This window comes from Triturus cristatus, chromosome 7 (assembly GCF_964204655.1).
Source record: "Triturus cristatus chromosome 7, aTriCri1.1, whole genome shotgun sequence".
Lineage (NCBI taxonomy): Eukaryota > Metazoa > Chordata > Amphibia > Caudata > Salamandridae > Triturus > Triturus cristatus.
Window position 1 is genome coordinate 445,175,509 of NC_140590.1, and position 23,322 is coordinate 445,198,830.

Below are 23,322 nucleotides of genomic sequence, written 5' to 3' on the forward strand. Positions count from 1 at the left end.
AGGAACTCAGATTTGATGGATCAAGAAGAAAGAACAAAGAACTGCGAGAAAAGATAGAATTGAAGTCTGCTGTGAACTTTCAGTGCCAAACCCTGCCTGCCTGCACCAAGTCTTGACAACCCTGACCAGCGACTCGTCCTGCCACTGACCACCTTTGAAGAACCCTGGAAGACTGCTAGCCCATACCAAATTGCCAAGCAATCTCCCTTGGGTAGAGGAGCTACTTCCCTGCAGTCCTCAGGCATTGAAACACAAAGTCCGGCCTCCCAGATTGCCACTACCTGGCCAGCCCAATGCAGCAGCTGCCCAACAAAAGGACCCTGTACTCCTGAAGGTCAGATCTATCCCCCCACTGAGTGAAAGGACACCAGGATCAACCAAAGCCACAGAGGATCAATACCCACGGTACTTGACTCCCTTGAAGTAAGCAAAGCCCATGAGAGTCCAATCTGGACGCCTCTTTCACTGAGCAGCCAATGAGAGACATCAGCATCACATAGACCCACCCCCAGAGTGGCTGAACAGTCCTTATGTTTGCACCCTCAACCGGTGAAACCGACAACGGCAAGTCTCAAGCGTGCACAGAACCCAGTCGACCTTTTTGCACTGTACCCGAGTGCCCTAGCCCAGGTACCGACAAACAGACTGTGCCCCCTAGTGCCTTTAGCCCCCTATTGAGAGCTTATAGACTTTTCCCCAAGTCCCCCACTGCAGCCTGTTTCTAGGTGGCCCTGCTTCCCTTTACCGGCGTAGCGCGCACGGCTACCAAACTGACCAGCACCTCTTCACCCGGACGCCCCAGGGCAGGTAACGAGAAACTGCTTGGGCCTTGATCCCCTATGAACCAAATGAGACCCCCTGAAACTGACCGTAAATACATGTATGCTATCTGTACCTTTTCTCCCATAGAAAGCATTGTGCATAAAGGCGCATTTAAGTAACAGTTTTACTTACCTGCAAAATTCAAAAATACCTACTTACTATCACAGTTCTTGGAATCAAAATTTATATAGAAATGACTTATTTTACTAAATTGGTGTGTGTCTCATTTATTGCCTCTGTGAATAAAACAAATGCTTTGCCCTACCCTCCAATAAGCCTAATTGCTCACCCACACTACCATAATAGAGAACATTTGGGTTGTCACTTGTGCTTTTGTAAACCAATTGAGGTTTACCTGGACTCTTTACACAGTGTAACTCGTTTTGGTTCACTAAATAAAGAGCCAGCTTCCTGCACTAGTCACTTCGTAAGGTATTTACCTATAACAGGGAGAGACCTGTAAAAACAGTAATGTTATCTGCCTTAGTAATGTGAGTTGCCTTAGCAACTTAAGAAGATAAACCTTCACCACGGTCAGAAGTGCTGGATAGTTCATTCCCCTCTGCACCATTTCAAGCTCATATCTTGTTCATATATCCCTTCCCCAACTAAAGCCGTGCCTCGTCATGGTGTGCATGGAGTGCAAATGGAATTTTCAAGCAATTGTTTTCCCCATATTATTATTCCTTTCATGAAGGTCCCATCTTCCATGGGTTTGGCCTTTATACTCACTGCTTGGCAACACCAAGGCATGTGATAACAGGGTACTAAGGCATTTACTTTTGTCTAACCTGGCATGCTGGTAGTTGCCAAAGTTCGTGGATCAAATCGAAGGTGTGGTAGGTTGTTAGCTTTTAGTGTCAATCTGTGATGTCTATACGGCTAAAAATCACTTATTGAAACCGATGTGTCTGTAGCTCGCAGTCAGCTCTGATGTCCGTGCTATATCTGCCTGTGGCATGTGTGTCCTCTATTATGGTTAAGAAGACGGTGTGATTTCTTTGCATTGTAGGTTATGAATGTTGGATTATATTTGGATTATATCAGAAGCTAAAAGTCATACAGGTTGAACTGAAAAAAATCTCCTTTGCATGATAAATTCACTCAGATGGCAAGAAGAGTGTTAACTAATAAATATTACACTGTCATCTCATAAAATATGCGGGCGCCCAAAACACTTATGCTTTTCAACAATTATAGAAAAATAGCTGCCATGAAAGGTCCAGATTTCATATGAATGATATAAAAAATTCATTGATCTATTTTCTTTAATTTCTCTTTAGAGAGTTGTAAACCAACCTAAAAAGCTTTAAATGCAGATTCATTTATTATGACTAATTTAATTTATTTCTTTATTAGTTCAATCTCGTCGTCAGTTTCTGTTTTACATCTTGTAGTCTGTTGGCAATCGGGCGGACTGTGGAGAGGGAGCACGGGGAGAATTAGAATGGTATATGTTTAATTTGTTTGCATTTACTACCTGAGTTTGCCCCCACCCATCTCTTGAACACCTGATTTGCTCACGTAGCACCAAAGAATAAGCCATAGTCAACAAGAACTCCGACTCTATCCTACCTTTAGAAAAATTGTATATAGACCTTTGTTATATGAGACCTGCAACTTGGCCTCAGTCTCTCATACCTCGAGAAACTTAAGCAGGTCCTGAAAACTTGAAAGTTGAAAGCAAGTTTACCTAACAAGACAAAACATAAGAAGAAACGAGTCACAACTGAGAAGAAAAGCAAAAAAAATAAAAGGATTTAAAAGATGTGTGGTTAAGGAAAACTAAAATCCCCATTCAAATAAGTTTTACCAGTCAATGGAGGTTAGGAAACATGTAAAAGAGCTACCTATTGCCTTTGCTATGGGTGCCTACATTTGTTCCCTGTTCGTTTGATAAGGGTTATTGTTTCTCTAGGGAGCCTTTACCACCCTGATTGACTCCAAAGTGTATTCAGCTTCTGCAAACACTATTAGGACATTGGAATGTTGAGCACTCCATTGAAGACAATGCATTCCTACAGTGTTCTACTGGCTCGTAGAAGCCCGGAGAGCAACATTCCAATGTTTGTTTCATTTCACAGCTGTTACTGTGAACAAAGGCCTCTCTGAGCCCAGGGGATATAAACCACCTTGTGCGCCAAGATGGCTTCATTTTTCTAATTGCCTTAGAGCCCTCTGTGCGGGCTCTCCCGGCCATTAACCCCTTCAGCGCGGCGCGGATTACCGTGCTGTGCTGAAGGGTTCTTGCGCGGGCGGGGCCGTGACGGAGCGGTTCTGTCATGCGCACAGCGCGACCGACGCGCATGACGGAACTGCTCCGTCACAAGCATCGAAAGGGTTAAAGGCCTGCTCCCTTGTTAAATGATGGTAGAGCCCGCTACTGAGTGCTCCGAGACTATATTAAAGTCAATTGTTTTACTTGCACTGAGACTGAACAATCAGTGTTCACCGATACCTGATCTTCATCAGTCTCCATTCCCCTCAATTTAACAAGGTAAAAAAATGGATGGGTCTGGTGCTATATTTCCATAACTCTTTTTGCCAAAACTAGAGCCCAGTAAATGAAAGCAAACCTTCTGCGCTATTGAAACTGAACACAAACTGACTGCCATTGGAATGCCTGCTGACAAATATATGAAACTCTAATTGTTGTATTGATTTAGTGGACCATCTCACATCAATGATTTTGTAACTAATCCAACCCAGATGCTCTATGGCATGTAAAACGGCTGTCAACAATTTTATTCTCCACAGCAAAGTTTTTCAAGAAAAAGTCGACACTGGATACAAGAAGTCCAGCAAGCTTGCCCAGACATTAAACTAAGATGCACACTTGAAGGCCATACAAAATATTCTTCATGGAATAAATATTCCAGGTTACCCTAGCATTGAAGCGTTCATCTTGCTTGGGCTTTGCAGTGCTCCTTATAATGGAGCTTTTTCTTAACCATAATTGAAGAGCACTAGAATGACTAACTTTAAAGGTGATGTCTTGAGAAAACTACCAGTATTTGGGACCTCTCAATTTCCCAGCTCCTTAGAGATGTACATCATTTAATTCACCTACTGTTTCTGCTGTGGTCAGAGAATCAGAGTTGGCCGCAAATAACTAATGCCTAATTATTTTTTACTCTTTTTACTCTTCTGAAAGAAGTCTAGTTTAGACTGGACAACAATCAACTTCACACTGTCCTGAGAAAATGTGTTTGAAAAGGGGCAAGTAATCTGCAGAGCAAATTAGGAGAGGCCATGCAGAATAGGAGTGGGTGGTAATACAGACCAGAACAGTTTTCTATACAAGGTATATTCCACCCATGTTCCGCATAATATGGAACGCACAAGGTAGATCTTGCATACCGAATGTCTTTATATAGCTTCCACCCCTTGTCCAACTATTACAGAAGTTACTACTGTGATCTGTCTCAGTCGAATGTCGGCATTGCTTATATTGGACTCTTACGTTGGGGCAGCAATGGTTGCGAAAATTATTTTTTATGGCTGATTGTCCACAGCCCTCAAGCCTAGGGTCTTTGGGTACTCTCGTTAAATCTCACACTTTGCTTGGTCAGCTCCTGCTGGCCTCCCTTCCTCTGCTGGGGCATGGGCTGATTACTGATTGCTTCAGCTTGACTGCTATCCTTCTGCTGATCCTGCTGTTATTGAGGTACTAGTTTTGTTTTTTCTTCATCCCTGTCGTGTTTGTTGAACCTCTTGCCATTTGTAGCTCTGTTTTAGTATGCCACACAAACTTCAAAGAAGACCTTGTCTACTTTGAAACTGATTTTTATTGTGACAGCAGATGTTACCTGCTTTTATTATGACAGCAGATGACAACTGCTTCAAAATGTATATTCTCTGAGACATGTGTGCAATTACTTTCTTTATGTGACAAATGTTTTGCCAAATTTAATTTTTTTTACTTTTTCACGCATGGGGAGATTAACTGATTTGCTCAGAATCACAGCAGGGTTGTTTCAAGCCCTAACAAGCATTGGAAAAGCCAATAGATATTGCCTTTAAGAGTATTGGCTCTGTTGTTGCCTTTTTTCATGCAGTACGAACATTGCCGACTTTTGCAATGATTTGTAGCTATGCTGTATAGCAGCGTGGCTTCTGTGCAGCATGGCTAAAAATAATAATAATAAAAAACAACTATGATGCATCCAGCGCTAATGCACTTAAAGGAAAAAGCATTAGCCCTGGTAGTGTCATAGTGCTTTTTTATATTAAATTCAAATCCACACTGCAAAGCATCCGTGCTGCAGTACAGCATGGCTGCAAAACATTACCAAAGCCAATAATGGCTCTCATAGGTGAGACCTATTGGCTTTGCCAATGCTTGTGTTTTTTTAAAACGTGTTTTTGTGCTCAATGTGGAACCATTGATAATGTATTGACGGTCTCACTATTGATGCACCAGTCAGTCCAGGCCACCAATGAGCCTCTGTTCACCTGTGCCATCTATTATAGGCTGGCCTCTGATGGTATGGAGGAAGCTGAGCCTCTGTTCACCTGTGCCATCTATTATAGGCTGGCCTTTGATGGTATGGAGGAAGCTGAGCCTCTGTTCACCTTGCCATCTATTATAGGCTGGCCTTTGATGGTATGGAGGAAGCTGAGCCTCTGTTCACCTGTGCCATCTATTATAGGCTGGCCTTTGATGGTATGGAGGAAGCTGAGCCTCTGTTCACCTTGCCATCTATTATAGGCTGGCCTCTGATGGTATGGAGGAAGCTGAGCCTCTGTTCAACTGTGCCATCTATTATAGGCTGGCCTTTGATGGTATGGAGGAAGCTGAGCCTCTGTTCACCTGTGCCATCTATTATAGGCTGGCCTTTGATGGTATGGAGGAAGCTGAGCCTCTGTTCAACTGTGCCATCTATTATAGGCTGGCCTTTGATGGTATGGAGGAAGCTGAGCCTCTGTTCACCTGTGCCATCTATTATAGGCTGGCCTTTGATGGTATGGAGGAAGTTGAGCCTCTGTTCACCTGTGCCATCTATTATAGGCTGGCCTTTGATGGTATGGAGGAAGCTGAGCCTCTGTTCACCTGTGCCATCTATTATAGGCTGGCCTTTGATGGTATGGAGGAAGCTGAGCCTCTGTTCACCTGTGCCATCTATTATAGGCTGGCCTTTGATGGTATGGAGGAAGCTGAGCCTCTGTTCACCTTGCCATCTATTATAGGCTGGCCTCTGATGGTATGGAGGAAGCTGAGCCTCTGTTCAACTGTGCCATCTATTATAGGCTGGCCTTTGATGGTATGGAGGAAGCTGAGCCTCTGTTCACCTGTGCCATCTATTATAGGCTGGCCTTTGATGGTATGGAGGAAGTTGAGCCTCTGTTCACCTGTGCCATCTATTATAGGCTGGCCTTTGATGGTATGGAGGAAGCTGAGCCTCTGTTCACCTGTGCCATCTATTATAGGCTGGCCTTTGATGGTATGGAGGAAGCTGAGCCTCTGTTCACCTGTGCCATGTATTATAGGCTGGCCTCTGATGGTATGGAGGAAGCTGAGCCTCTGTTCACCTGTGCCATCTATTATAGGCTGGCCTTTGATGGTATGGAGGAAGCTGAGCCTCTGTTCACCTGTGCCATCTATTATAGGCTGGCCTTTGATGGTATGGAGGAAGCTGAGCCTCTGTTCACCTGTGCCATCTATTATAGGCTGGCCTTTGATGGTATGGAGGAAGCTGAGTCTCTGTTCACCTGTGCCATCTATTATAGGCTGGCCTTTGATGGTATGGAGGAAGCTGAGCCTCTGTTCACCTGTGCCATCTTTTATAGGCTGGCCTTTGATGGTATGGAGGAAGCTGAGCCTCTGTTCACCTGTGCCATCTATTATAGGCTGGCCTTTGATGGTATGGAGGAAGCTGAGCCTCTGTTCACCTGTGCCATCTATTATAGGCTGGCCGTTGATGGTATGGAGGAAGCTGAGCCTCTGTTCACCTGTGCCATCTATTAAAGGCTGGCCTTTGATGGTATGGAGGAAGCTGAGCCTCTGTTCACCTGTGCCATCTTTTATAGGCTGGCCTTTGATGGTATGGAGGAAGTTGAGCCTCTGTTCACCTGTGCCATCTATTATAGGCTGGCCTTTGATGGTATGGAGGAAGTTGAGCCTCTGTTCACCTGTGCCATCTATTATAGGCTGGCCTTTGATGGTATGGAGGAAGCTGAGCCTCTGTTCACCTGTGCCATCTATTATAGGCTGGCCTTTGATGGTATGGAGGAAGCTTTTCTTTGGCGCATATTTCCTGCTTGGGAAATCTCACCAAATGTGTTAGGGGCCATTCTCTCATATTCTGGGGCATGGGTGAGAATTAAGCTAGCGACAAGGTAGTTGGTATCTGATTGTATATACCTTAACACGGGCCTGCCGCAGTGGTGTGTTTAAGCAGCCGCTAACCTGCTGAGGTGGGTGTTTCCCCACATATTGGACCTGCAGCAATGTAGGTGCTCTTCTACGTAGATACATTGTTACATGTCCAGTACATAGATAGATTGTTACATCTTACTGAACGTTTCTTTTATTAGGATGTGTTATCCTAGAGTTAGTTATGTGAAGAATTAATTTCCTATTTTTTTTATCTTCTGTTGTGAATTAATTTTAATAATAAATATGGAGTTTTTGAGCTGGAGGGTTAATTGTTTATATTATAGTGTGCACTCCTGGACTGTGCCAGTGAGCCGTCAGCATTACTTCAAGTTTTGAGTCAGATGTTTGTTTTGTGTGCTAGCTGTGGCTTCTCACTTCATGGTGTCATGCTTTGTTGACTCTCTTTGTTCTTTTGATTCAGCACAAAACCTGGGCGCGGTTGCCGCCGTGCTCATCAATATGTTGCGTCTATGTCCTTACAGTGTCTTTGGTAACCACTATAACAAGGCTGTAAAACTCAAGTAACACTGTTCGTTTTTAATCTGCGGCGACTGTGAACGCCTGCGGACTTTGTTTCTCTTATATTTCTGCTTTCATTAGCATACACTTGTAAAGTTCCATATTTCCTCGAAATTGCTCTGATTCTCTAAAATAGCTGTTGACAGCTGCTTCGCTAATTTTGTGTTGATTTAATGTGGGTTTCATTATCCTGTTTCAGTCTTGCGGGAACATTTACAAAGGACTGTCGCAGACCGGCGCCTGGGGCTGCTTCGATGAGTTCAACCGGATCTCCGTGGAGGTGCTGTCGGTAGTAGCCGTGCAGGTAAGTGTCAGCATGCCAGCCAAAGAGTGCCAGTGACATCCAGTGCCAGTACATGAGCCTTAGAAAGGAAATTCATGATGGGCGAAACTTAAGATTTGAAGTATAGAAGTATCGGCCATCCTCATATTTACACGGGGCCAAATGAAAGCACAAACGAGGTACAAAAGCAGACACCCTCTTGAGTGACAAGCGTGTCCCTGCTGTATGAATGAATCACAGAGCCTGGCTTCACAGCATACCAGTCTTTGCTTCTCAAGATATTTTTTCTATTCAAACATCTTGAAAGAAAATAACAGCAAATAATAATATCAAAGTGTCTGCTAACACAACTTTATCACTTTCGGTTTGATATGACTTTTTTTAGGTCTTGCTTGAAGTCATTTTTAATAGTCTGCAAAGAGCTATTGTCATCACGCAACACACAACAAACTATACAACATACACATACATAAATATACAGGAAGGGGATTTTTGGGACAGTCACTCTCAGCTACGGCATACTGTTGTCTGCTGGCTTTTAGACACTGGCTCCCAGGTCTGTCCATCTGTGCTGGTATCAGCCCACTGAATGTCTCATATTTGAACACCCGAGAAGTAGTGCTTCTTATTATGGTCACACAGGCACAAAGTTTGGTTGTCCTCCGCCTTTTGTCCCATCCTGGTCCTTTGGGGTGTGGTGCTCCCCTGTCTGACCCTGGCGCCTCCTCTTATGAGTTTTGATGTCAAAGCTGTCATCCTGTTAAATCTACCATAAACTTTAACAGAAGAACGTGCCATCAAAATGTTAATACCAGGGACAAATTTAGTAGATGAAAGCAAAATTAACAAGCATTGGCAATACCAATAGGTCTGGCTTTAAAGGAAAGTATATGGAAATATGAAGCTACAACTAAATAGCATGAGGATAGATATTTATTTGTGATGAAGCAGAGTACTGTAGAATAGCTTAAAAGGTCAGATGACAGTTGCACTGTCAAGCCAGGCCTGAAAATCCATGTAATTTAATGTTATGTTATAGTACTTATTGAGCGCACTGTTACCCATAGTTGTCCTGGCGCTATAAGAAACTTCCCGAGGGATGCAGACCCGAGTCCAGTTAGTCTGCAAACAGCCAAGTCTTTAAGGCTTTTCGAAAAGCCAAAAGGTTTGATATACCTCTCAGATACAGAGGATGCTGATTCCAAGCTCTAGCTGCATTAACCCCTTCGGTGCTCATGACGGAATGGTTCCGTCATGACCCACGGTTGAGCTGTGCTCATGACGGAACCATTCCGTCATGACCACGCCCGCGCAAGATTCCGTCAGCACAGCGGCGGAATCTGCGCAGCATCGAAGGGGTTAACTACAAAGCTTTTGACACCCCATGTGGCTTTTTTTTACAAACGGCTCATAAACCAATTTGGCATCAGATGAACGTAGTGGTCTATCTGGAGTATACCAGTACAATCGCTCTTTTAGAAATGCCGGTCCTTCTCCGTAAAGTGCCTTATGAACATGACACAAAGCCTTGAAACGGGTATGCTTCCTAACTGGGAGCCAATGCAACTTCTGTAATTCTTTCGCTATTGGGGCGTATTTTGGGATGACCAACACCAGTCTGGCAGCGGCATTTTGCAGGAGCTGCAACCTCTGCAATAATCCTTCCTGAATGTTAAAATAAAGACTATTGCAGTAGTCTAACCTTGACATGGTGAGGGAGGTGATAACTGTTTTTCGACATTCCGTAGGTAGATATGACATAATTTTCTTACAGGACCTGAGCACAAAGAACATGGCTGAGGACACTGCGTTTATCTGGTCTTTAAAATTGAGCTTCTGGTCCACCCATACACCTAGGTTTTTAACCTTCCTGTTTGGGGCAGGGAGGGGACCCAGGGTGTCTGGTCACCATTCAGGTGTCCAGAAGTTAGGGTCATTGCCGAAGCATAACACCTCCATCTTGCTGGAATTTAATTTAAGGCAGTTTTGGCCCATCCAAGATCCTACTGCGTTCATACATTCTTTAAAACGGCGAGCAGTGCCTTTTGCCTCAGATGGAAGAAGAGACACCACAATTTGCGTGTCATCCGCATATGTGGTCAAACTAAAACCTAATGATCGAATAAGGGGCGCCAGTGCAGATACATATATATTAAATAATGTCGGGCTTAGTGAGGACCCCTGCGGGACCCCACATGGCAATACAAACTTGGCAGATACAAATTCTCCCAATGCTACCTGCTGACTCCTGTTCGACAGGAATGATCCTAGGAGACTAATGATGGCCTTTCTCCTATCCGAGCTCCTGCCAGAGAAAAACAACATAAATGATCTAGTTATCTAAGACATTCCAATGTTATCTAAAGCATTCCAATATTATAAGTGTGCCCCTAAAGATTCAAGCTTAGGCAGTGGTTAAACAAAGTAATCAAATCTGCTTGGAAGGCAAGCACTTTTTTGTGGAAGCCCAAACTTCTGCCCAATCAATGCATCTACTATTGGCTCCCAACAAGTGGGAGGAGACAAAGCTCCTGGCCAATGACGCTTACGTAATTATCTGGTGACAGCTACACTGTCAAGCCAGAACACAAAAATAGCTAGCAGTAGCAGATGAGTGGATTGGGGGAAATGTAAGCTCAGTGTTAAACTTGAGCCAGTGGTTTCCGATGCTCAGCACCAATACTTAATTATCAACACAGCTGCTACATAGTGGTGCCGTTTGTGTAGTTTAGAGAGGAGCAGAACAACTGTTCTTTATTAATTCAATATACATTAAACTCCTACCTGCTGCACAAGCCAAATTTTATAGATGTTGGGGGCCTCGAAAAGTCTGAAATGTCACACTTGTAGGAGTGCTGGTAGTGGCAATGGGTGGTGCAAGCTGCAGTGGCCTCCTGACGAGGGCCATGTCACTTATTTTGTTACAAATTAAACATTGTGTAAGCTTCAGGACAACTTTGCGAGAGTTGGGGCTTATTTATATTTGGAGATATGATGTGATCAACATATTAATGTTTTTTTTTAATGAAGTGTCAGTTGCCCTTCAAAAATAGATTTATGGCAGTGGAGGGAATTTTTTTTACTATTCAAGCAGACTTGCATGCCCGCGCATGGCAAGAAAGGCTTGTAGTGAAAGATTGTCAGGTTCGCAGACAACACAAGCCACCAACCTTCCGGATCAAAACCAGCAGGGGCGATAATAATTTTCCCCATTCCCCCTGCGCCGACTCACGAAGGATGAGACAATAACTCCCCTGCAAGACTGTCCACAGAGGAAAGAGGAAATGGATAACCGTCATGGATCACCATGAGGAGGCCTCTCTGGTCCTTATTTCCTGCTATGAAGTACACCTTGTCGTAGGAGACCCTGTGTTAGAGAGACAGAAAATTCAGAAGGGTGCATTAACATGCAGTAAGCCTATGCGTAAGCAGTATACATAATTTACATGTACCCATATTCGTAACTCACATGTATTCCACTCTACCGAGCCTAGGAGGGAAGGGATACCAGCAGAAATGGTATCACGCTAAATCAAATCAGGCAAACCAGCAGGCAAATTAGGAGTATTCTACTCCAGAGAAAATGTTGTGACACAGCTAAGCGATGAGCAAGCTATAACAGAGAACAGACAAGACTGGGCTGGCACTTATCAGCGTATTATTCCTGCTCCTCCTGTTACTCCACAGGAGAAAGAGGCTGAAGGAGCCAATGCCGCTTGTTTAATTCAAGTTACTGTCCCTCAACGCTTCTGTGAAAACTGTAAGATTCAGCATCGCTGCTCTCCGTTTGTGGTAATGTGATGAATATAGGGCTAAGGATAGAGTTGCACCGCAACACTCCGTGCGGGCGAAATGAGTCGACAGTGTACGATAAATAAAAATGCACTCGCTCGCACCACATTACTCCGTGCATGTGAGCTCGACAAATGCGGTGTTAAAGAAGCACGTTCAGCACCGCAGCACTTCTTGCGGGTGAATGCATGGTCTTTGTCTAGGTCCGCTCCTTTCCCCAGCTAGCGGAAGACTTGACGTTTCGACCCAGAAGCCGGCATCAGGGAAAGGCGGACGGACGTAGACGTTTTCAGGCAGGCACGAGCCGACCACAGAGCAACTGGGTTCTAGGCGCCGCACACGCTGAAGGCAGAAGATGGGAGAGCCTGCAAGCCAGGAAATCTTCCGGTACCTTTCCCGTGAAAAACGGAAGTCCAGATTTGCCAGGAAGGTGCTAATTAAGCAACACTTTAACGGTGTCTTGGCAGTTTGACAAGCAACGTCCCACACAAGAGGAGTGGTTTAAATATGCAGGCTCCGTCCCAGCACAGGACTTCATGATAGTCAGGAATGGTGGCTTCTGTGTGTTGTAGTCTACCCCCCAGGTAGCAAGCAGGTATGCCATTATTCCGCACCCATGCTCCATTCACACGTTAATATACTAAAGGGGCTAGTGCAGGGAGTGTCTGTGTATGAGTTTGGTGCAAATGGGAGCGCCCTCTACTTGTGACAACCATGACAAAGAGCGAGATTTCCTGCATGGTAGCTTTGAAAACCAGAGATTCCTATAACAGCATGAAGTAAAATATAACAAATTAGCGCTCAATATGTTTGGAGTCTTTTTCATTATTGTTTTATCATTGGCTTTGTGGGGAATCAGACAAAAGGTTTTCTTTGAGATCCACACATTAACTCCTAAAAAGTAAATGTCTTATTCGATTGCAATCTCTTGTTACAGTGATTTTATGAATACTGAATCTAGAAACTGTATACACTATTATTGTGAGCAAGGAAACACACAAAGGGCTTAATTTAAAGTCTTGGGATCCACGGACCGCTAGACTCATGGAGGTGCGGTGGTGGCCGTCACCCAATCGTCCTATTACGATTAGGGCAGTTGGACAGACATTGCCCCATCACAGCCACCAGGGAACCGCCATTCCCTGGCTATGTTGCGGCGGTCAGGAGGCATCAATATGCTTGGCCTGACTGTCACTGTGCCGCCAAACATATGAGGAGTGTCCTTTCTCCCATGGTTTTAATTGCGGTTCCTCCTCCATGAAAAATCTGTCAGAGACGAAACAAAGGAGGCCCTACAAGGCCCCATTGTGCCTCTGCGCCCCCGGGTGCATGCAAGGGGGCACAACATGTGCCCCCCTGGGTGCATGCAGCACAGGTCCTGCACGGCATAGACTTTCCAGTCTGTGCAGTGCAGGAACTGTTTTTGACGTTCCCATTGCAGTGCCCATTTTTAGAGGCACGGCCGTGGGAACTCCAAAATAAGGCATGCTAGACAGGAAGAAACTCCTAATCTGGCATGCGGCCCGACCATGGCTGTGACAGGGCAGCAGCGGGGTGGATCTGGCGCTGCACCACCAAAGTCATAATCACGACCCTAATGTCTTATTGCCTGCTGCTTTTGACGATGGAAGTAAAATGATAAACGCTATATAAGATATTGATACATTTTCCACAAATATAATTGATACCAAAAAAGAACAAATTAATTGCAGTGCTTAATTTGAGCTGGTGGTTGCCGGTGTGGGCCACTGGCACTCATTTTTGGGGACCTGCACTTATTTTACTGCATCAGACATTTCCAGATAACAAATGAGGGAAAACTCACAAAGTAGAAAGAAAAAAGAAGAGAAAGAGGGGAAAAGTGTCTCGATAGTAGAAAACATGATCCGTCAAGAGTGAAATGCAGCCGGGGTCTGGTAGTGGAATAAAGAGGCAAGAGGTGGACTGAAAACTACAAGCCCTTGGTAATAGGGGATCTCACATTTAAAAGTGAGTACTGTAGGCTTCTGAGTACAGCTTTGGGCACCGGCACTCATGAGAAGCACAATCAAATGATGGCAAAAAAAGCACATACCATATAAAATGTGCAAATTGTACGCTCATAAAAATTATCTAAGACTATAACTATCGATTTATCCTAAAATAAATCAAAACTAAATTTAAATTAATTATGGCACAGAAGGACAACATGAAGGATGAGGACCCCAAATGGTAATAAAACAACACTCAGAATAACATGAAAAACAAAAAAGTAGTAGCCTGTATTCTAACTTGGAGAAAGGCCTTAAACTGCAGTTTAAAATGGGGGCATGCTGATGAACAGGCAATCTCAGGAGTTCACTAGTGGTACCTAAATGCTACCACAGCCACATTCATACATGTGCACAAGCCACTCAGTTGTGGATATCAGTGTACACTGCATGATCGTGTGTTGACTGTTGTCTTGTGAGGATGGAAATGTGCATGTAGACCACCAGGACCCACACAAATGGAAACTGACTTCCTCGGTCCACTAGTTAGCATACAAGCACTGGGTATCCAACTTGCCTACATCAGGGTTTGGCAAAATACGGGTCTCTCCTTGAGAACTCTTCCTTCTTGCCGGTGCACATTTCTGATGTGCACGTCTTCGCACCAAGGTAATTGTAACTTCATCTATAGTTTGTTTAACTCCTAAACCTGCAGGCTTCACTCTGATATATATCCTAAAATTTGTATGAAACCCTGCTGGCAGAATGCAAAAATATGTTCTGGTGGGGTCCATTCCTTAAGTCCTGTTGGGTTGGATGCCCCAAAGTTCTGAGTATGCTCTTGGGAAAATACATTTGTCAGAATCTAAAAGTGGCCATAATAGATTATTTTTTACTTATATTCTTTATTTAATTTCACATAACAAACATGCCAATAGTAGCAAGGAATGCACATTTATAGCAAATCCATTTGGCTATGATAGATTCTAACAGGAGAAAATGTATTCCTCTACAAAACTGTTAAAAGGTTCATGCTCACCACTTGTTATTTTAGGCTAATAGCTTAAGGTGACTCGATCTCACATTGTTCACAAGGTGACAACCCTAAATCAAATATCTACGCTTCTTGGAAAACTCCAAATTTCTGTCTTAACTTTCTGTTAGAATGTTTTTTCTCCTTTTTGCTATATCAAATACATGCAGAGTTGCCACTAGGCAGAATGGAAGGATCCAGACCACTGTTGTCTGCTACTGGTCCAGGGGAAATCAAAGTCCTCTATTATCTGGATTGTGTTAATTTTATATGCACCATTATTTTGACAACATTTCTAGCCAGGGATTACTTGGTTCTGTTGTATAATCTTTTGGGCATTATTTTATATTTGTAACCCATTTGTAAATCTACCTCACTTCTATTCATCCACATCATGCATTATGTTCATTGACTAAAATAGAGATGTTTTGTGGTTCTAGGTAAAAAGCATACAGGATGCCATAAGAGACAAAAAGAAGCGATTTAATTTCCTTGGAGAAGATATTAACCTGATTCCCACCGTTGGCATCTTCATTACAATGAACCCGGGGTATGCCGGACGTACTGAGCTGCCTGAAAACCTCAAAGCTCTTTTCAGGTAAATGTATGACTGCTTGGGACATGAGATTCCAAAGACCCCTTGAACTATGGATTATAGCACACTCAAAACATTTTGTACAAATATGTACCCCACTTTTCAATATCCTATTGATATTATTAAAGTTTGACCTCTGTTGAGCTGATTACAAACAGGATGGATAATTCAGACCTCTGCATAAAACACCTGTTTGTGCAGGGGTTGAAATTATGAGTAGTGCGAAGTTTACTTTACCCAGTAATTACTGTGATAAAGACCGTGCCCTGGCAGTAGGGGGAGGTAAAATGCCCAGAAATAACAGGGCAGGAAGATTTTGGTGCTTTATCCAGCAGAGATGGTTTTGCCACAGTCATCAAAGCAACTGAAACACTTCTCCAAATCCAGCAGAGAAACTAATTACAAATACTCCCTCCACCTACCACATATTGTATTGGATGGAAAATGAGTAGGTAAATATCACTGTTGTGTCAAATCTTTGCAGCATGTTCTGGGGATGTAATCAGAGGCTGCAACATCACTACGGAATTTATTACACGTTACCTTGTACTAATCTGGCCTGAGAATGTAAATCAGATGTGTCCCGAAAGGCCACTAATAAAAATACACTACTTCTGTGACAAAGTTCTAAAAATACGCATCAGCTAGTCAACACTGCATGCATTATCAGAGAGATATATGATCTACCATTAATCTAGGTTGGGGCCCACTACTCCTCCTAGCAATTCAAAGACTTCCAATCTCTCTTAACATTCCTAAACAAATCTAATCCCTGTTTTCTGATGGATATTGTATTCAAATGAAAATGTAAGCATCAGAAAATAGCATTGACTGCTTGGAAAGCATACAGGGCACTACATTGCTAATGAAAAAGAGGAGAAAGGTCAATTGAAGATGAGAGAATATCTGTTAGTAGCAGCTACGGAAAGGGTTAAATGTGGGGCAAGTAATGAGTTTATATTCTGATTTATATTCTTCCCTACAACAGCATTCATGTGTGACTGTACAATTACTCGAACTGCTTGTTAGGACAGTAAATTAAACAAGCTATTGCTTATGAAGTGACAGACCTATTTAGCCATCAGATCCTCATTGACTGAGACCTATGAGCCAATTCATCATTAATAATTGTGCCTATAAATCCATGTGTCCAAAAAGTGATATCTCTCTTGTTTTGCTAGAGAAGTGATGAAATGGCAAGCATACAACCAACTCTTCAGAGACAAATAAATGACTCCAAGAATTCGCAAGGATGACATACCCAAGCAAGGCATGTTCACTGGGTCAATAAAGGAGCGCATCATCTCAGATATCAAAGGTTTCACAGGGTTAAAAGTTGCAAAGTTCTATAATATTGATAAAGTAGTGGGGAGGATCAGCACTTTATGACAGAACGTTCAATATAAAGTCTTTCCACCAAAGTCCTTGATGATGTCCAAGGGCCAGTGTTTCTCCATTTAAGATTACCTGAAGATTTAAAAATAATATTTAGCTGAACCCATCAAACCAGAAGTCAGCACTCTTCCATAATCAGGAACTGAAAATATGAAATTCAGGCAGCAAGCCTTATCTTTCACAGAGACTGGATGGAGAATGGTAGTATGGAATAAATAAATAATTTTGTGAATACCCCCACTTAAAAATTGTTCTTGGAGACTCTGATGTAACCCTTCATGAAATGTAAAGGACAGGATTGCAATCATGCCCTTGTGAAAGGTTTGATGTAGTTCTCTGACCTACCTTAAATTAGCAGATACATGTTGGCCACTGAGATGACCTCCAATACCACATATCCATTGAGATCTGACTGTAATAATAGACTATTTTTGTCATAGTCTAGCGATACTAGCCTGCCTCTGGTTATATCTTTTTCCTACTACATGTTTAAGTAGCCCTCTCTAATCCTGCTGACATACAGCGTTGTTAAAGGTTTTCTTTGTAAACTATTTTTTGTGTTCTGCACACAATTAACTCTCTTTTGCTCTCAAGTTTCTCAGCTCTCTTCTTAATCAATATTTTTGCAAAAATGAAGATTCTTATTGAATGTATTATATTAGTTCAAGAACAGGTGTCTAAGGCATATAAATGATACAAAGACCACTTTTTGCTGTCAGGTTGTTTATTTACTGAATGGTACATACTGTCTGCACATTGCCATTTAGTAGATTTTGTATTGCTTTTTCAGACCATGTGCCATGGTGGTACCAGATTTTGAGCTGATCTGTGAAATCATGTTGGTTGCAGAAGGATTCATTGAAGCTCGACTATTAGCCAGAAAGTTTATTACCCTCTATCAGTTGTGCAAAGAGCTCCTTTCCAAGCAGGTATGTATAACTTATGTAGACCCAGGCACGCTGTTTGTAAACAAGCATAAAGTTGAACAAAGAGTTCTTGTTCATACAGGTAAGTATGAGACATTTCAGCTTGGGAAAATTTGTTATGATATATCCCATGGATTTATATTTTGGTGGACGAAATGTCCATCACCGTTGTGATGGAGCAGCTCATCCGCCAAGGTCTAAATGAGACCCTTAGTCTTTTTTTCTGGAAGTCAAAATCTTTCAGCAGGGTAAGGCAGCATGCTGTATCCAAGTAAGTCTTCACAAAGTTAATTAGGCATTGGATGATGTACTGCTGAAGCCATTGGTTTGGGCGGCAAAAGCTTCAAGCAGGAGAAATTCAAATTTCACACCCAGAAATGTCCACTCATAGGTCAGACACTTTTGGACCTTTCATCCGGTCAAGATTTTTACCTTTGACCTCAGTCTCTTTTATTGGAGCTTTGAATCTTTCAGCTGGTAAAAGTTGTGTCTGTATACAATGTGGAGTTCCATGAGGCTGGAAACCTTCTTATCTGGGGTCTGCTGAATCGAATTTGCTGATGTGGAGAATCTCCGAACAGGAGAAACTGTGTTTCTTAGCCTAGTGAGGTCGCATCTTGGTTGGATAAGATGAGGTGGTTTGCCTAGGTCCTCGGGAGATCTGAAAGTACAAAAACATATTTTTCAATACTTGTTTTCAGGGTTGGTAGGAGAAGTTCAATTAGATACAGCCAAGAGTCCTGAGACCTCAGGAACAGCACTCGGGGGTCAAGACTCCCTTCAGGAGCGGCCACCAGCATGATGCAGGTCAGGTCCAGTTAATACCGGTTAGCTGGGAACTTCACGAAAATTCCTCCTGCAGCTTTTGGTGGCCCTGTAGCCACACAAGACATCATCCAACTGAAACCTTGGGTCCACTTCTATTTTTGTGGGTACACAAGGGAGCAGATCCAGTCCTTTAGGGCTCACCTCATGTCAGAGATAGCAGGACCAGTCCTCTTCTGTTCTTCCTCAGATCCAAAAAGTGTTCTGAGGAGGGTAGCAGGGTTTTTAAACTTTATATCTGACACTAGATTGTCGGGGAGGTGAATCCTGGCCCCACACTAAGCAATGGGATGAACGTTCCCTAGAGTAACCCTGTCCACTTATGCAGCCGTTCCTGTTTTCCCTACTATAAACCAATGTGCCCCTCATTCCTAAAATCCAAGAAGGGGAAACTCTTCTCTTCTACAGAGCATTTGTACCCACACAGAGGTGTGGACATGGGAATCAGCACTCCCCTCCCCTGTGTTTACTTCAGACCAGTCCTGGGAGCAGCTTTCCCCCACTGCGATTGGTGCCTACCTGACTGAGAGGATAAAAGGTAGGGCCTTATTAGGTGTCATCTAACATTTGCTTGTGACAGGGGGTTACATCTCAACTCATCTTTTCGTAACAGGTCAAGTGAAGGCACCACCCCAAAACCAAGCCATCATATTTGCTCTTGGAACAGTTTTCACTCTTCATCAGGGTTATTCAGCCACAGGGATACTGCAGGAGGGCAAATGCAGATTAGCCCCAAGGAGCTTAAGAAAGGGAAATGTAACTTTCTAAAAGTTACTTTTCCTTAATATTTATTTAAATTAAACTTCACAATTACGTTGGGTTTTTAATAGATGTTAAAGTTTGTTTTATTTCTAACTCGTCTAACTCTGATCCAGAGTTAGAGAATGTTAGATCTGGGGGTCTCTAGTTGGCAGGGTAGGTACCACTGTCCAAGTAGGGACCCTTGCTTCTAGTCAGGGAAAGGGGGATACACTGTTAAGATAACCCCTGCTCACCCTCTAGGTAGCTTGGCCTGAGCAGTCTAGGCTATCAAAGGCAATGTGTAAAGTATTTGTACCAACACTCACGGTAACACAGTGAAAACACCACAGATTTACTCCACACCAGTTTTAGAAAAATAAGGTATCTTTACTAAAAACTTCACAAGACCAAATACTACAGACAAACCAACATATAATTCAAAAAGGTTACTTTAAAGATAGTTCAGAGTTTGCAGAAAGTACTCCAGGATGTAAAAGTCAGTGTCTTGCACAATGCGACTCTCACGCACAAAATGCGACACTTTCGTGCCCAACAGTACCTGTAGTTGCGATAAGGTTCCCAAAAGCTATAACAAGGAAGCTTGCAAAGGTGATGCGATACTCCTGAGATCCTGGGGAGGCTTTGCAGCAGCCCTGCTTCACGCAGCAGAGGTGGATGCGCCGGCTCCGATCTGTAAGGGGAGGATGCGATGACTTTGGCCTTCGTTGCGTAGGTTTCTTAGGAGGAAGCTTCACGCACAGGTTCGATGCGACACTCTTCGATGTGGTGCGATGCGTGGCGCAGCGTTGCCTTCCGGCGCCGCAACTCTCGATGCGCCACGGAACGGGACTCTGCGTCGACGCACGCAGCGACTGGAGACTTTTCACGCACCGGCAGTGGTGCGGCCCGCAAACTGGTTCTGCGACGACCCTCGCAGCGTCAGGAATCTTCTCGCACCGGGACGATGCTCGACGCACTCGGCGATGCGGGGACCCTGCGTGTTGCGATGGTGCCGCGATTAATTTTTCCTCGCACTCTCGTCTTGCGACACGCAATCGGATGATGCGTTGGGTACCAGTCACTCTTGTTCACGCTTCTGCTTCCCAGCTCCCAAACACAGCAAAACGACCTCCTGAGGCCCCAAGACTGGGCAAGCACTCCAAGGCAGGTCAGAACTCTCTCAGCAGAGTTCCAGGGGAGCTGGTGGTGAAGTCCTTTTGTTCCTGGGACTTCTTAACAGGGAGCCAGCTCTTCTCAGGCCCTTGGAGATCAGAATCAAAAGAAGGGGACACAGCAAAGTCCTTCCCCTCTCCTTGGCAGCAAAGCAAAACAGCAAGCAGGCAGTCCTCTCCTCTTCAGTTTCTTCCAGCTTTCTCCTTGGCAGAGGTTCCTTCCTAGTTCCAAAGTGATCTAAAGTTTAGGTGTCTGGGGTCCTCTTCTTATACCCCTCCAAGCCTTTGTCTCTCTTTGTTCCAGTGGGGGGACTCCCCCGCTCAAACCGGTTCCTGGGTGTGCTCTGCTCTGGAGCACCTGGTTCCTTTCAGAGTGAGGAGCAGGGTCGTTAGACGCTCAGCAGGAGGCGGAGCCCTCTTTGTGCCAGCAGAGGCAGAGTCCTCAGCCTGGCCAGCAGAGGGTGGAGCCAGCTTTGTGTTTGGCAGGGACAGCCCTATTCAGACCCAGGGACTACTCCTCCCACCCATCTAAAGCAGATCTCCCTATTCACCCTGCTGCTGACTCATCCAGGCTCCTGGAGCCACCTGGCCCATCACATGACACCCTTCAGCCAACCAGCACACAGGCACACAGGAAGGTTAAACAGGAGAATAGCTACTTTCTAAAAAGTGCTATTCTCACACAGTGAATTTAAAAACCATCTTGCTAAAAAGATGTATAATTAAACTCTGAACACAGAGATACCAAACTTGGATTTTCTATCTTGCCCTTATGGGAAGATAGGCATGTAAACAGCCTTCCCCATTCTATCCTATGGGCAAGATAGCCTCTCAGCAGTGAAAAACGAAAAATGGCTGTAATTCACTACCAGGGCATGTTACACACCTCAGTACATGCCCTACCTTTCAGATACACTGCACCCAGCCCAGGGGGGTACCTAGGGCCACCATAGGGATGCCTGACATGTACAGAAAGGGAAGGATAAGGCCTGGTCAGTGGGTGCACTGGACTGCACATAGGCACTGCAAGCAGGCCTAAGACATCATTTTAGCGCTACTCCTGTGGGTGGCACAATCAGTGCTGCAGCCCACTAGTAGCATCTGAATCACCAGCCCTGGCACACCCAGTGCACTTTACTAGGGGCTAACAGATTAAACAAATCCCAATCATGGATAACCAATCAATATAACAATTTATACAGAGAGCATATGCACTTTAGCACTGATTAGCAGTGGTAAAGTGCCCAGGGTCCTATTGCCAACAACCACGGGTCAGAAAAAGTAAAGGAGGAAGAAGCAAAAAGTTTGGGGATAACCCTGCAAAAAGGGCCGTTTCCAACACAACCCCCTTCCAGCCTAAAGCCAGGGTAGACCAAGCGATACCTCGATGGGATTCCCTGCTTAGGGCGATAGAACACGGAAACTGGCCCAAACAGCAGGGCAATATTCCTGTTCTACGCCTTCCTGAACCCGGTTGGATCTCTCCATCCATACTCTCAGGGTCCACCAAGCCAACCCCTGTGGAACCCTTCTCTTCACTGTCAGGTCGGGTCTGACAACCTGGCACTGACCCACCAGCCCCGGGCCTGTATCCGGTGGCTGGACAGGAGGCTGGGGTGGACTGTTCCATACCCAGTCCTCCTCTTCCTTGGGGCTCTGTACCCTCCCACCTGGAGCGGTACCCCCTTCTAGAATAGTCAGGGCACCTGTGGCAGGTGTCCTGCACCATTCGCCCACCAGTTCAGGGGTTCTATCCTGCAACTGGGATCCCAGGTCAGGGGGGACACCCCGGACCTGGCCCTCCAACCTAGGGTCTACACCCTCCAGGTGAACCGGGGTCAGAGACGAGGACTCCCTCCCTCTGCACCCCCTTCCAGAGTTCTGCACCCTCCTACTCAGAGCGGTACACCTCAAAGACAAATTGGTAGAGACACTGCTTACAGATGTCCCTCCCTCCAGTTCAGGACCTCTCTCCAGCAACTGGTCTCCCAACCTAGGGTCTAAACCCTCAGGATGCACCGGGGTCAGAGGTGAGGAAGCTCTCCCTCTGCACCCCCTTCCAGAGAGCTGCACCCTCCCCACTGGAGGGGTACCCCTGGAAGCCAAACCGGTCAGGACACAGCTTACAGATGTCCTTCCCCCCAGGTCAGGCAGATCCTGAACCTGGCCTCCCAACCCAGGGACTAAACCCTGCGGTTGCACACCTGCCTGGCATGCCAGGACTTCTGGGGACTCACACAGTATCTCCCCGAGGGTGACACATGACTCATGTGTCTCGTGACAGTCTGCCTGGCGCAGATCTCCCGGCCCCTGTCCACCTGACAGTGCGCGAAGATCCCCCAGGACAGAAGTGGTGTCACCATGGTCACTCCTAGGGGACTCAGCCCTTCTGGCTGGTCCCTGACCCACTGGTTCTCCCACTGGGGAACACATCCCCCTCTCACCCCTCAGTCTGGACTTCTGCACCCTCCCAACTGGAGCGGTACCGCCAGACACCAGAACCACTGGAGCTCTGTTTACAGAGGCTCCGGGTTCTCCTGACACTAGGAGATCCTCCTCAAATGGCCTACTAGCACTGTCTAGGCCCCCAACCTGGTGTTCCCTTAAGGAACCCGCTAGGCCCTGAGACGGGGTTTCGGGCACCTTGGGACCCACAGTCCCACACTCACCCCTTCTCCACTGAGACAGGACGTGAGCCCCTACACCCCTCCCACTACACTGAGACCTAACTGGGCTACACTGAACCTCTTCCACCTCACAGGTCTGGAAGATATCTGGGCCACTCCTTTTGGGATCACTCCCCAATGCCTCTCCAGCCCTTTTGGCATCCAACCAAAGGTCTGCCTCCAACGCAAGCTCTCTGGAACCAG

At 45.0% G+C, this 23,322-nt stretch overlaps 1 protein-coding gene across 1 annotated transcript in view; it reads left to right on the forward strand.

The window, feature by feature from the left end:
* Nucleotides 1–23,322, forward strand: part of DNAH9 (dynein axonemal heavy chain 9) — a 1,479,259-nt gene that overhangs the window by 471,570 nt on the left and 984,367 nt on the right. The window contains exons 28-30 of the mRNA XM_085616775.1: nucleotides 7,920–8,024; nucleotides 15,239–15,396; nucleotides 17,579–17,717. Coding sequence (XP_085472901.1) covers nucleotides 7,920–8,024; nucleotides 15,239–15,396; nucleotides 17,579–17,717 — 402 coding nt within the window. The remainder of the gene's footprint in view (nucleotides 1–7,919; nucleotides 8,025–15,238; nucleotides 15,397–17,578; nucleotides 17,718–23,322) is intronic.